General features: G+C 45.0%; 1 protein-coding gene across 2 annotated transcripts in view; it reads right to left on the bottom strand.

Annotated features, from left to right (window-relative positions):
- The window catches only part of RSU1 (Ras suppressor protein 1), a 231,618-nt gene extending 226,354 nt beyond the window's left edge, over nucleotides 1-5,264 (bottom strand). For both annotated transcript variants that reach the window (XM_012455961.2, XM_064368405.1), the window contains exons 1-2: nucleotides 5,176-5,264; nucleotides 4,818-4,929 (exon numbers count right to left, since the gene is read on the bottom strand). In XM_012455961.2, coding sequence (XP_012311384.1) covers nucleotides 4,818-4,926 — 109 coding nt within the window. In that variant the 5' untranslated portion in view covers nucleotides 4,927-4,929; nucleotides 5,176-5,264. The remainder of the gene's footprint in view (nucleotides 1-4,817; nucleotides 4,930-5,175) is intronic.
- Nucleotides 5,265-12,074: the final 6,810 nt, after the last annotated feature.

The following is a 12,074-nucleotide window of genomic DNA, read 5'->3' as shown; positions in this document are numbered from 1 at the left end:
CTGGGAGGCGGGGGTTGCAGTGAGCCAAGATTGGGCCACTGCACTCCAGCCTGGGCAGCAGAGCGAGACTCTGTCTCAAAAAAAAAAAAAGTAGAGAAATGAAAAGGAAGTTCCACTAGCTTCAGCTGGGATTCCGTCTCTATGGAAATGGAAGCTGATTACAGGGCCCTTCAAAAAAAAAAAAAAAAAAAAAAATCAACTTTATCAACCAGCTGAAGACAGTTGCTGCTTGAGTTTCCACAGTGAAATCTCTTTAATAAAAAGAATAAAATCAGCAGCATTACGATTATGCTTGGCAGCTTTTTTTTTTTTTTTTAAAGAGGCAAGGTCTTATTCTGTCTGTCGCCTGTCACCCAGTGACACGATCACAGCTCACTGGAGACTCAAACTCCAGGCCTTAAGCAACCCTCCCGCCACAGCCTTCCTGACAGCTGGGACCACAGGCTTGCATACCACCCTCAGCTAATTTTTCAATCTTTTGTAAAGATGGAGTCTTGCTTATTGCCCACACTTGCCTTCTTGGAAGCTTTAAGGAGAATGTGTGTGCAAACTGCATGCCATGTTAAAACAAAATGATGGAAAATAAATTAGGATAAATTTTAAATAAACAACTATCTAAATCAATTAGAACCCCAGGCAAAAGCGCCAAACACTACAGGTTCTAATAAGCCACAGAAAAAATTCCAACACCTGATACAAATGCCCTACCCAATCTAATTATCCAAGCGAAATTCTTGGTTCAAGCCACTATGTTGGAACTGGGTGTGTCTGAGGCATAGGGGCCTATAGCTGGATATTCACATTAATAGTTAACATTTAATGTGCATTATTGCATCTAACACTAACTAGTTAATAACAACATTTAAAATGTATTATTGCATTTAAGGTGAACCATTAAACCAATCCTATGAAATGGTTGCTTACGGTACCATTTGATAAGGAACTTGAGGCTCAGAGAGGTTAAGTAGCTTCTCTAAGTTTACACAGTACTAAGTAGCAGAATTTGAACCCACATCTATCCAAATCCAAGATCCCCTCATATGCTCTGTATCCCTCTGCCTCTCATGGTCAGAGCTGAGCATTTCTAGAATCTGCTGGGCTGCTAGAAAACTGTAGAACCGGCCTCATATCTGTCTCCAGCCAAAGAAATTTCCCCAACAGAAAGCTCTTGGTACCTAAACTCCTCAAAACATCTCTCAAAGGTAATTTGCTCTCTCTAAGGAAGTGCTGCGTTATAAGACATAACTCTCCCAAGAAGAAAGACGGGCATCTCATATGCTTAGTAGTACAAAACCTTACCGTTATCTTCAAAGCTTAACTCTCACCTTTTGAGAAATTAAACAAAGTAAGAACAATGAAGGGAAAGCTTGAGATGCAAGAAAACCATTCTCTGTACGTGCAAGTTAACTGTTCCTTGGGATTATTCTGGATACTAATATATGAAACTTCCTGGTTACAGGTAAAATTTTGTCAGTAAAGGAACATGCAGGTTGGGTGTGGTGGCTCACATCTGTAACGCCAGCACTTTGGGAGGCCAAGATGGGAGGACTCCCTGAGCCCAGGAGTTTGAGGCCAGCCTGGGCAGCATAGCAATACCCCATCTCTATAGGAGGGGAAAAAAAAAAAAAAACCATTAGCCAGGCATGGTGGTGTGTACCTATAGTCCCAGCTACTCAGGAGGCTGAGGTGGGAGGATCACTTGAGCCTGGGAGGTTGAGGCTGCAGTGAGCCGTGACTGCACCACTGCACTCCAGCCTGGGTGTCACAGCAATACCCTGTATGCAGAAAACAAAAATTCTTACACTTATACTAATGTAGCCATGTGAAATATTTTAATACTTGCATATATTAAGTACGGCGACACTGTGTATACACTCCTGAGAACTGAATCCTGGTGGTGGCTCCGAAGAGGATTCTGGAACCCTCTAGCCTCCAAGGAGTCCCGCAGTCAGGGAGTTTGCAGAGAGCAGCCTCGGGTCAATGCTACAGAAGCCAGATAAGGTGGAATCTGGCAATCTCCAAATTCACTTCCACCCAACTTCGCAAAAAAGTACCGTTATTCTTCGTTAGTTACTTCTTTAGGAAAATTTTAGAATGATCTCGCATTTCCCCACCCAATGTTATACCGGAAACGTATTTTTTCAGGAAGCAAGTGTCTATCTTTTCTTCCTTAATAAAAGCCAAGGCTTCAAAGAGATAACAGAGCTGAACCGAAATAGCTAAGCCACTCTCCCCATTTATAAGTATTACATAAAGTCTCTTCAAAAGCCGAAGGGTATAAAGCTCCTCTGCTGAAAGCAGCCTCTCTCTTCTACCCGGTGAGAGCAAGTGCTGGCGGGAGCAAAGCCATGTGGACAAGACTCGCACTGTACCAGGCATCCCCTTCTCTTTCTCCTCCTATCAACAGTGCCCCAGTAATGACCATGATCATGGCAGAGCCGGGCAGGGGCAGCAAGGGGCACACCCAGATCCTCAGTTCCAGAGACATCTGCTCTGTTGCTGACAGCAAGGACCCTTACAGAACGCAAGAGACCAACACACACCAAGGCGGAGAGGCTAAATAGTACACAAACTAAGCTGAATGGCACGTATTTTCACAAAGACTACAAAACGCAAATCATCGACGTTTCCTCCCTTTTCCTTCTGCCAAGATGTAGCAACAGCATCAACTCCAATCTCTGTCCCCATCAAAACCATGGATTCACAGTAAACCTGACTCTGCCGTTATCTCCATGCCTAACTGGGTATCCGTCACCTTTCAGGGTCTCCTGAACACCTCCCTTCTTCTCACTTGTCACATCCTGGACCTGATCTCACACATTCATGGGCCTAACCCATCATTCTGTCATTTTCTTCATTCCTCAGCTATTTGTGAGCCTCTGCTGTGCTCCACACTATATTATAAAACCATGAATGTTGCACAGCTTTTGTCTTCCCAATGTCCCAGTGGAGAAGAGAGCCTTCTAGATTTAAAAAAAAAAAAATCATGGCCGGGCCCAGTGGCTCACTTTGGGATGCTGAGGCGGGCGGATCACAAGGTCGAGAGACAGAGACCACCCTAGCCAACATGGCGAAACCCCGTCTCTACTAAAACTACAAAAACTAGCTGGGTGTGATGGCACACACCTGTAGTCCCAGCTATTCAGGAGGCTGAGGAAGGAGAATCACTCGAACCCAGGAGGTAGAGGCTGCAGTGAGCCAGGATCACACCACTGCACTCCAGCCTGGGGACAAAACCAGACTGTCTCAAAAAAAGAAAAAAAAAAAAATCATTACAATCCTATGTAATAGGAGTCACAAAGCAAGGCACACATCCACCTTCACAGAAGAGGGAGTGGCTATGTTAGCTTGGTGCAAACGGAGGTTTTACACAGGTCGTGATGTCTAGCAGACTCTTAGAAGTAAAAGGATTTCAGGTGCAAAAGAGTGAGAAAGAGAGAAAACAGAATTCGTAAAGGCACCAAGAGCTGAACGAGTAGGCTCTGGTCCAGGAAGGGCAATAGGTTCCAAATGGCTGGAATGCCAACTGCGTGGAAGGATAAGGTTGTGTTCAGATTCAGAAAGGCCTTGTACACCACCCCAACAAACCTGGAGAAATGTGGAGAGAGTTTAAACCAAAGCCATGTCAGCCTGAAGAAGTGCTTTATTTCACTCATCACAGATTTTTCAAACGTTGGAATTAGTAGCCAATATCTAAAACTTAGCACATTTCATATAAAACTATAGAATCAGGTCAGGTGCAGTGGCTCATGCCTATAATCCCAGCACATTGGGAGGCCAAGGCAGGTGGATCACAAGGAGTTCCAGCAGTCAGGAGTTTGAGACCAGCCTGGCCAAAATGGCAAAACCCCATCTCTGCTAAAAATACAAAAAAGTAGCCAGGTATGGTGGCGTGTGCCTGTAATCCCAGCTACTCCAGAGGCTGAGGCAAGAGAATTGCTTGAACCTGAAAGGCACAGGTTGCAGTGAGCCGAGATCACACCACTGCACTCCAGATTGAGACCCCATCTCAAAAACCAAAAAATAAAAATATAAAAGTATAGAATCTTGGTTCCTGTAAGAAAATAATCTAGCACACTGGGCCAACATTCCTATGGTGACACGTGTCTGAGAAGCAGGTGCAGCAGCTGGCCCCTTCAGGTGGCATACATATCACAGAGTTCATGACTGCCTTCACTTGAAGACATGTGAATTTGCAATCCCTGATTTTAAGGGAGAGGATAATACCATAGACCGGCGGGGGGCAGTTTACAGGAAAGTAACACTGGAAGTGATCCAGTGATTAAACTGCGCAGTGAAACTGAAGGTAACAGGAGGATTTCACCACAGCATGAGGAGGTAACAAAAGTCTGAGCCAAGTTAGGAGAATAAACACTCTAAAAGAAAGTAAAGATTCAAGAAATGCTTAAAATGCTCCAAGCACAAGAATGCTTATTAATTATGGAACGCTTGTGCGTCATCTGTTCATGGACAAAGACTGTATTAGGAGACAGAAAGACTCAAAATTAATTCTCAATTAAAAAATAGAGTGGCTATTAAACAAACTGGAAAATCCACTCCAATACCATAAAGCAGAGACAACCGATGAGGCACAGCTGTCTCTGTAATTCTCATCGTGGACTTTCAGGATCGCTTTCCAGGTGGAAAGGAACAAATACACCTGCAAACCCTCTGCGCGAAGCCCCTGACAAGTGATGCTTACAAGCAGGGGCTGGGGTCTAAACCATTATAATCGCTCACAGCAGGACCAACAGTGACTTGGCAAACTTAGAAACCCTTGCAGCTCATCCACGGGAGGGTCCTGCCCGAGAACTCACACAGGCCGTTGACATCCAGCATATTGGAGATGCCCCGGTCACTCATGTCCACTTCGGGCTGGTTCTTCTCCCGGCTCTCCTCCACCAACTTCTTCAGAGACTTGGACATGGTCTGCAGCAAACGACAACAACAAAGCACGTGGGCGATGGCAGCAAGGACAGAGGCGGAAAGGAAAGAGGCCTTCGCTGCCACTCTGGGGCTTCCCCAGGGTTGGAGAGGGTGGGCGTCCAAGGGCGTCGCCGGGGCTGGTCTGGGTGCGGGAAGAGGATGGGGCAGGGCAGGGGAGTGGGAAGGATCCAGCCCCGCTCCGGCCACGCAAAGAGAAGCAACCCCAAGTGCAACGCCGCACACACTCACCGCGGAGAGCAGCCCCTAAGAGGGTGGGCGCGCAACCACAGGCTTCGGCAGGACGCACTCCGGCGGCGGAAGATAGCCTGGCTCCCGGCAACACCGGCACGGAACAGCGAACACGCCCTGTCTCGGCCCTCCGCGCAGGCGCACAACACGCCGCTGCCAGCTCCACGCCCAACCCTACCCAAATTAGGAGAACAGCTAGCTAGACGTGGCTCCCGGGCCAGGCTCCACCCTTAAAAGTATGTGGAGGAGGATGGCCAATCACGTTTGTTATTCGGCTTCGAGACCCCGCCCCACGCCGAGGTTAGTTAAATTCCGTGGCGTCCACGCCGCGGCTTGGGACTCTGATTGGATTGAAGTTGGTACGTGCGCGCTGGGTTTGGCGCATGCTCAGTTGGTGGGTCGCAGCCCAGAGGGCTGTGGGCGGAAGCGGGTTTTTGTTTCGACTGCGTAAGGGAGGGTGGTCACTGAGGGTGGGTGTTGCGAAAGCTGGAAGTAAATTGTCTACAAGTGTTCCGCTTCTGTAATTGCAGCTCCACTAGCCAGAAGTTGCTACCCTGAGTCCTGTCTCCATATTGTGTCTCTGAGGGATCCTGTGGGTTACGCAGCCTCCCGCCCTATTAAGAGCTCCTCCAGGCAGGGATTCCAGCGCGGTCTGCGTTTTCCCAGTGCCCCGCTGGAAATCTTTTTTAACATCTTGTTGGTTTCTAAGGCTGGCTTTTACCCCTGACCCTTTTGCTCTTGAGCAACGAGAACTACCCTCAGGGCTAGAAGCTACAAGTAAAACCCTACCGTTTTAAAAGTCATTTGAAAACACCACTAAAGCGATGTGTCTTTCCCAGTTGTGACTTTCACATCTGTGAAACATTATGTTCTGGTTTCCAGGAATCTCCCGCTGTCTCTTCCAAAAGCAATCAAATTTTGAATTCTACCAAAACTGCTGCCCTCTGCCTCCCTATTTCCTGACCCAGTCTCAGACATCCAGCAATATCCTGTGCTTCTCTCACCCAAAAAGCTGTTCTGAAAGAGTTACATGCTGTGGAATAAAGATTGGCAGCAGGCACTTTTCTCCTTTGTCACCTACATTGATGATAGACGGACGGATACCACACATATGCATTTATATATTGTAGATTGTAGTAGGGATCAAAGCCTTAAGATGTGGTAAAATAATATAATCATAACTCTGAACCAGTTGTATAAAAAAAGATCTGCACTCATAAATTGTTTTGTTTTTTTTTTTTTGCTTAAAAAACATTCCACATGAAAAGGTTATTTCTGCATTAGTCGTCTTTGATCTAGAGCCGTTCCTTGGCTTTTATATTTATTGAACTAGACATTATTGAAGAGTACAGACCAGGTATTGTGTGGAATATCCTTTAAAGTGGGTTTGTCTGATGTTCCCTTTCAGGATATGAATTTTTGAAGAAACACCCCTAAAGCGATGTGTCTTTTCCTGTGCATATCAAGGTACAGATGACATTGGTCTCCCCCAGTATTGGTGATGTTCACTTGGGTAAGGTGGTATCTGCCAGGTTTCTTCACCATGAAGTTACTATTTTTTCTTTATGATTAAAAATGATGCTTGGGGGTAGGTGCTACTTGGTTATGTCCCATTCCTCATCTAATTTTTACCCACTAGTTTTAGCATCCACTGATTCATCTATATGTATTAGTTGGTACTCCTGATACATTTATTTCTTGAATCATTGTATCTTTTAAAGCAAAAGTGCTTTTTAAAAAAAAATCAGAATTTTTCTTATTCCATCAATTTCTTTTTTGTTGTTGTTGTGACGGAGTCTTGCTCTGTTGCCAGCCTGGAGTGCAGTGGTGCAATCTCAGCTTACTGCTGCCTCCGCCACCCTGGTTCAAGCGATTCCCCTGCCTCAGCCTCCCAAGTAGCTGGGACCCCAGGCACGTGCCACCAAGCCCGACTAATTTTTAGTATTTTAGTAGAGATGGGGTTTCACCATGTTGGCCAGGCGGATCTTGAACTCCTGACCTCAGGTGATCTGCCCTCGGCGTCCTAAAGTGCTGGGATTACAGGCATGAGCCACCACGCCCAGCCTTGTTCCATCAGTTTCTAATAGTGAATCTTGACTATGTAGGCTGAAGACAGTAGTACCTGTGTTAGTCGGCTAGGGCTGGCATAACAACATACCACAGACTGGATGGCTTAAACGACAGAAATTTCTCACAATTCTGGAAGTTCAAGATCAAGGTGCTAGCAGATTTGATTTATCCTGTGGACTCTCCCCGTGGCTTGTGGATGACTGTCCTCTCTTGGTGTCCTCCCGGGGCATTTGCTCTGTGCAGTCACACTCTTGGTGTATCTTCCTCTTCTTAGAAGGACACCAGCCCTATGGGACTACAGCCCAACTCTTGTTTCTCTGTAATAACACCCTGAATTTGTTTCATGAATATACTCCCTTCTTAAGTATCACTGAGGATAATAGGTTTTAAACCTCTCTTCTGTTCACTAAATTATGTTTCTTCAAGGGTCCATTCTTATGTGTGTTTATCTAGTCTTTCCCCTGAAAAAGAAAGATTCTTCCTCTCTCTAGTGATTGATTCTTGGTTATTCTTTTGAGTTCAAGTGTGAGGATCTGAACTGATTAGTGGTTTCTTTCCTCTCTTGTTTGTATCTTGTTTCCCTCCTAGGTCCCTGGGCTGATTGTTGGATTTCTTTAGCAGCAAGAATCCAGTGTTCTGCCTGCAGGTCACTGCCAGGCTACCTTTGCTGGTGGAGGGAAATGGTGGATTGTGAGTGCCAGCTAAGGCAACTCCATTACTTTGGTTTTAGCTCCGCGCCTGCACCTGCCAGCCCCACACCCATATAACACCTGAAATCGAGAGTCCCAATGCTGGGTCCGTCTGCAGACCCTGGCCCAGCAACAGATGAAAGGAGTACTCAGACACAGGTATGCAGTGTAAGAGCAGCCAGGGGGCTGCCTGACGCTACTGGCCAAAGAAGAGAGCAGCCCCAAACAGCTGAAGCTGCCTGCTTTTTTTTTTTTTTTTTGAGACAGAGTCTTGCACTGACACCCAGGCTTGAGTGCAGTGGCACAATCTCAGCTCACTGCAACTTGCACCTCCGAGGTTCAAGCGATTCTCCTGCCTTAGCCTCCGAGGAGCTGAGATTACAGGCACCCAACACCAAGTCCAGCTGCAGTTTTTTTGTATTTTTAGTAGAGTTGGGATTTCACTATGTTGATCAGGTTGGTCTTGAACTTGTACCTCGTGATCTGCCTGCCTCAGCCTCCCAAAGTGCTGGGATTACAGGCGTGAGCCACTGGGCCTGGCCTGCTGCTTGCTTTTATTCAGTACAGACATATTGCTGAAGCCTGGAGCTAACACAGTCTGTGGGTAATTAACATTATTCTTGTATAATAATGTAATTTATTACAATAATAATGTTATTGTTTCTCCTTCTTCCAGTTGAATTACTCAAAACTGATTATAACTACTTCCCTTTTGCTATACATGAAAATGGCATTCTCCCAAACCTGACCATTCCCTAACCCACTAAAAAAATCAGTGTTTATTTCCTAGATGCCTAGCGTGGAAGATTTTGTAAAGCTTCATTTTGTCTCTTTTTTCTGTATTTTTAATTTTAAAATTACATAATAGCATTGACTATGCTCTCCTCAATTTCATGTACACACCTCCTGGATATTCCAATATGCCTCCTAGAAAAGCATGCCCTTCTGAGTGGAAATGATATCGTTACTCTAATGATGCAATCCATGATCAAAGCATCAATTTTTTTTGACAGCTACATCATGTTAATCTTGCTTTCAGAAAAGTACTGTGTCATTTCATGTTATTGTTAAACTTTCTCTGTATTCTGTACCTTTGCAATTCATTTTGTACATAAAAGAGGAAGATCTCACAGCTGTCACATTTTTTCTGTTACAGTTGGCCCATTGTTGTAGCTTATCAAGACCCCTTGGATTTGTTGTGTTATTCATTGCATTCACTGTCCTTTCCAATAGAAATGTCATCTATAAAGTTGATATATCTATCCATAACACAAAAAGGGAGCAGGAATTCTTTTTTTTTGAGATGGAGTCTCACTCTGTCACCCAGGCTGGAGTGCGTGGTGCAATGTCAGCTCACTGAAACCTCTGCCTCCTGGGTTCAGGCGATTCTCCTGCCTCAGCCTCCTGAGTAGCTGAATTTTTAAGGTGAGAATATTTTATTTATGTGGCTCCATACTCTGTCCAGAAATAATTTCTCTGCAAGTTGAGTATTAGAATAAGATGAAGTAATACATTCCACAGCTTCTTTCATTCATTTGGTCTCATGTTCTTAATAACCCTTGATTTTGCATAATTAACATAAAGCAAATCTCCTTTGTAAAGGCTTCTGCTTTTTGAGAGGCAGTGAAAAACTTTATAAAAGTATTGGATTTTCTTTTTTTTTTTTTTTTTTTTTTGAGACGGAGTTTCGCTCTTGTTACCCAGGCTGGAGTGCAATGGCACGATCTCAGCTCACTGCAACCTCCGCCTCCTGGGTTCAGGCAATTCTCCTGCCTCAGCCTCCTGAGTAGCTGGGACTACAGGCATGCGCCACCGTGCCCAGCTAATTTTTTGTATTAGTAGAGCTGGGGTTTCACCATGTTGACCAGGATGGTCTCGATCTCTTGACCTCGTGATCCACCCGCCTCGGCCTCCCAAAGTGCTGGGATTACAGGCTTGAGCCACCGCGCCCGGCCAAAAGTATTGGATTTTCTTATGAAAAGGAAGCTAATAATTACCTTAGTTTCATGTCTGGAAGCATTGGAGATAAGGATGTGCTATTGAACTTTCTACTTATTGTTAAATTGCAAACCATATTGTTTATTTGTAACTTGAAACATTGTGTTAAGGAATAGGCAGTGGTGGTGGTTACAGAAACTCTGTACTCTTGAGAGTAAATACATAATATAGTTTGGATATTTGTGCTTGCCCAAATCTCATGTTGAGTTGTAATACGCAGTCTTGGAGTGGGCCTGGTGGAAGGTGTTTAGATCTTGGGGGTGGATCCCTCATGAATGGCTTGGGCCTCTCGCTCTCAGTTCACATGAGATCCGGTCACTTAAAGGTGTGTGGCACCTGCCCCCTACTCTCACTGTCTTGCTCCTGCTTTCACCATGTCATTTGCCTGTTTCCCCTTCACCGTCTTTCATGATTATAAGCTTCCCGAGGCCTCCCCAGAAGCCAAGCACCATGTTTCCTATAAAGCCTAGAGAACTGTGAGCAGATTAAACCTCTTTTCTTTATAAATTATCCAGTTTTGGGTATTTCTTTATAGCAATGCAAGAATGACCTAATACAGAAAATTGGTACCAGGAATGGGATTTTGTTATAAAAATATCTGCAAATGTGGAACTGACTTTGGAACAAGGCAGTGGGTAGAGGTTGGAAGAGTTTGAAGGACTCAGAAGACAGAAAGATGAGGGAAAATGTGGAACTTCTTAGAGACCAGTTTAAAGTTGTGACTAAAATTCGGATAGTGATAGGGATAATGAAGTCCAGGCTGCCAGGTCTTGGATGGTAATGAGGAACTTAGTGGGAACTGGAGCAAAAGTGACACATATTATGCGTTAGCAAAGAGCTTGGCTGCATTCTGTTCCTGCCCTAGGAATCTGTGGAAGTTTGAACTTAAAAGTAGCAACCTGGGGTATCTGGTGGAAAAAAATTCTAAGCAGCAAAGTGTTCATGATTTGACCTGGCTGCTTCTAATAGCACGTGCTCAGATGTGGGAGCCAAGAAATGACTTCAAGTTGGAACTTACATTAAAAAGGAAAGCGGAGTGTAAAATTTTACAGCCTGGCCATATGGCAGAGAAAAAAAAAGCTTTTCAGGAGAGGAATTCAAGCAGGCTGTGGATTATACACTTGCTAGAGATATTTGCATAACTAAAAGGGAGTGAAGTGCTAATATCCAAGATAATGGAGAAAAGGCCTCATAAGCATTGCAGAAACCTTTGCTGAAACCCCTCCCATCACAGGCCCAGAGGTCTTGGAGGAAAGAATGATTTCATGGGCCAAGTCCAGGGCCCTGCTTCCCTGTACAGCCTCAAGACACTGCTCCCCACATCCTGGTCACTCCATCTCCAGGTGTGGCTCAAAGGGGCCCAGGTACAACTTGGTATGCCACTCTGGAGAATGAAAGCCATAATAAGCCTTGGCAGCTTCCACATAGTGTCAAACCTGCAGGCACACAGAGGAGTACAAGAGTGGTAGATTCTTGGCAGCCTCTGCCTAGATTTCAGAGGCAGTATGGAAAAGCCTGGGTTTCCAGGAAGAAGCCTTCTGCAGGGGCAGAATCCTCACAGAGAACCTCTACTAGGGCAGTATAGCAGGGAAATGTGGGGTTGGAGGCCCCACACTGAGTTCCTTCTAGGGCACCGCCTAGTGGAGCTGTGTGAAGAGGGCCACCATTCTACAAGGGAGTGGAGAATACTCAGATAACCAGGAGAGCACAGGGTCCTGGGGATAAAGAAAGAAAAGCTTCAGCGTGGCCAGGAAAAACAGAAGTTTAAGACAAATGGTAGGGAAATAGAGAATTCAGAGGTTACAGCAGATTTCTCTGTAGTCAACACAAGGTCTTGGGAGAAGCTGAGATTGACATAGGGGCATGGCAAGAGGTAAACATAGGGCCTGGCTTTGGAGGAGTGTGGGAAAAGCAGGTGCATCTGTATGGTGTGAAGGTGAGTCATACTACTATTAATGGACATAGAAGCTGCCACTTACTGATTTCTTAATATGTACCAGGTATTATTCTGCATCTTCACACATATATACTTAATTACTGCACCCCTGTAACACAGGTAAAATAATCCCCTTAAACAAATAAAGAAACTGAGCACAAAGAGATTAAGTAAGCACTTAACTAGTGAAGCTAAAATTCAAACTC

The sequence above is a fragment of the Aotus nancymaae genome, unplaced genomic scaffold (assembly GCF_030222135.1).
Source record: "Aotus nancymaae isolate 86718 unplaced genomic scaffold, 86718_ANA_hifiasm-v0.15.2.pri h1tg000077l, whole genome shotgun sequence".
In the NCBI taxonomy this organism is placed as follows: domain Eukaryota; kingdom Metazoa; phylum Chordata; class Mammalia; order Primates; family Aotidae; genus Aotus; species Aotus nancymaae.
This window is presented reverse-complemented; position numbering and strand designations above follow the sequence as displayed.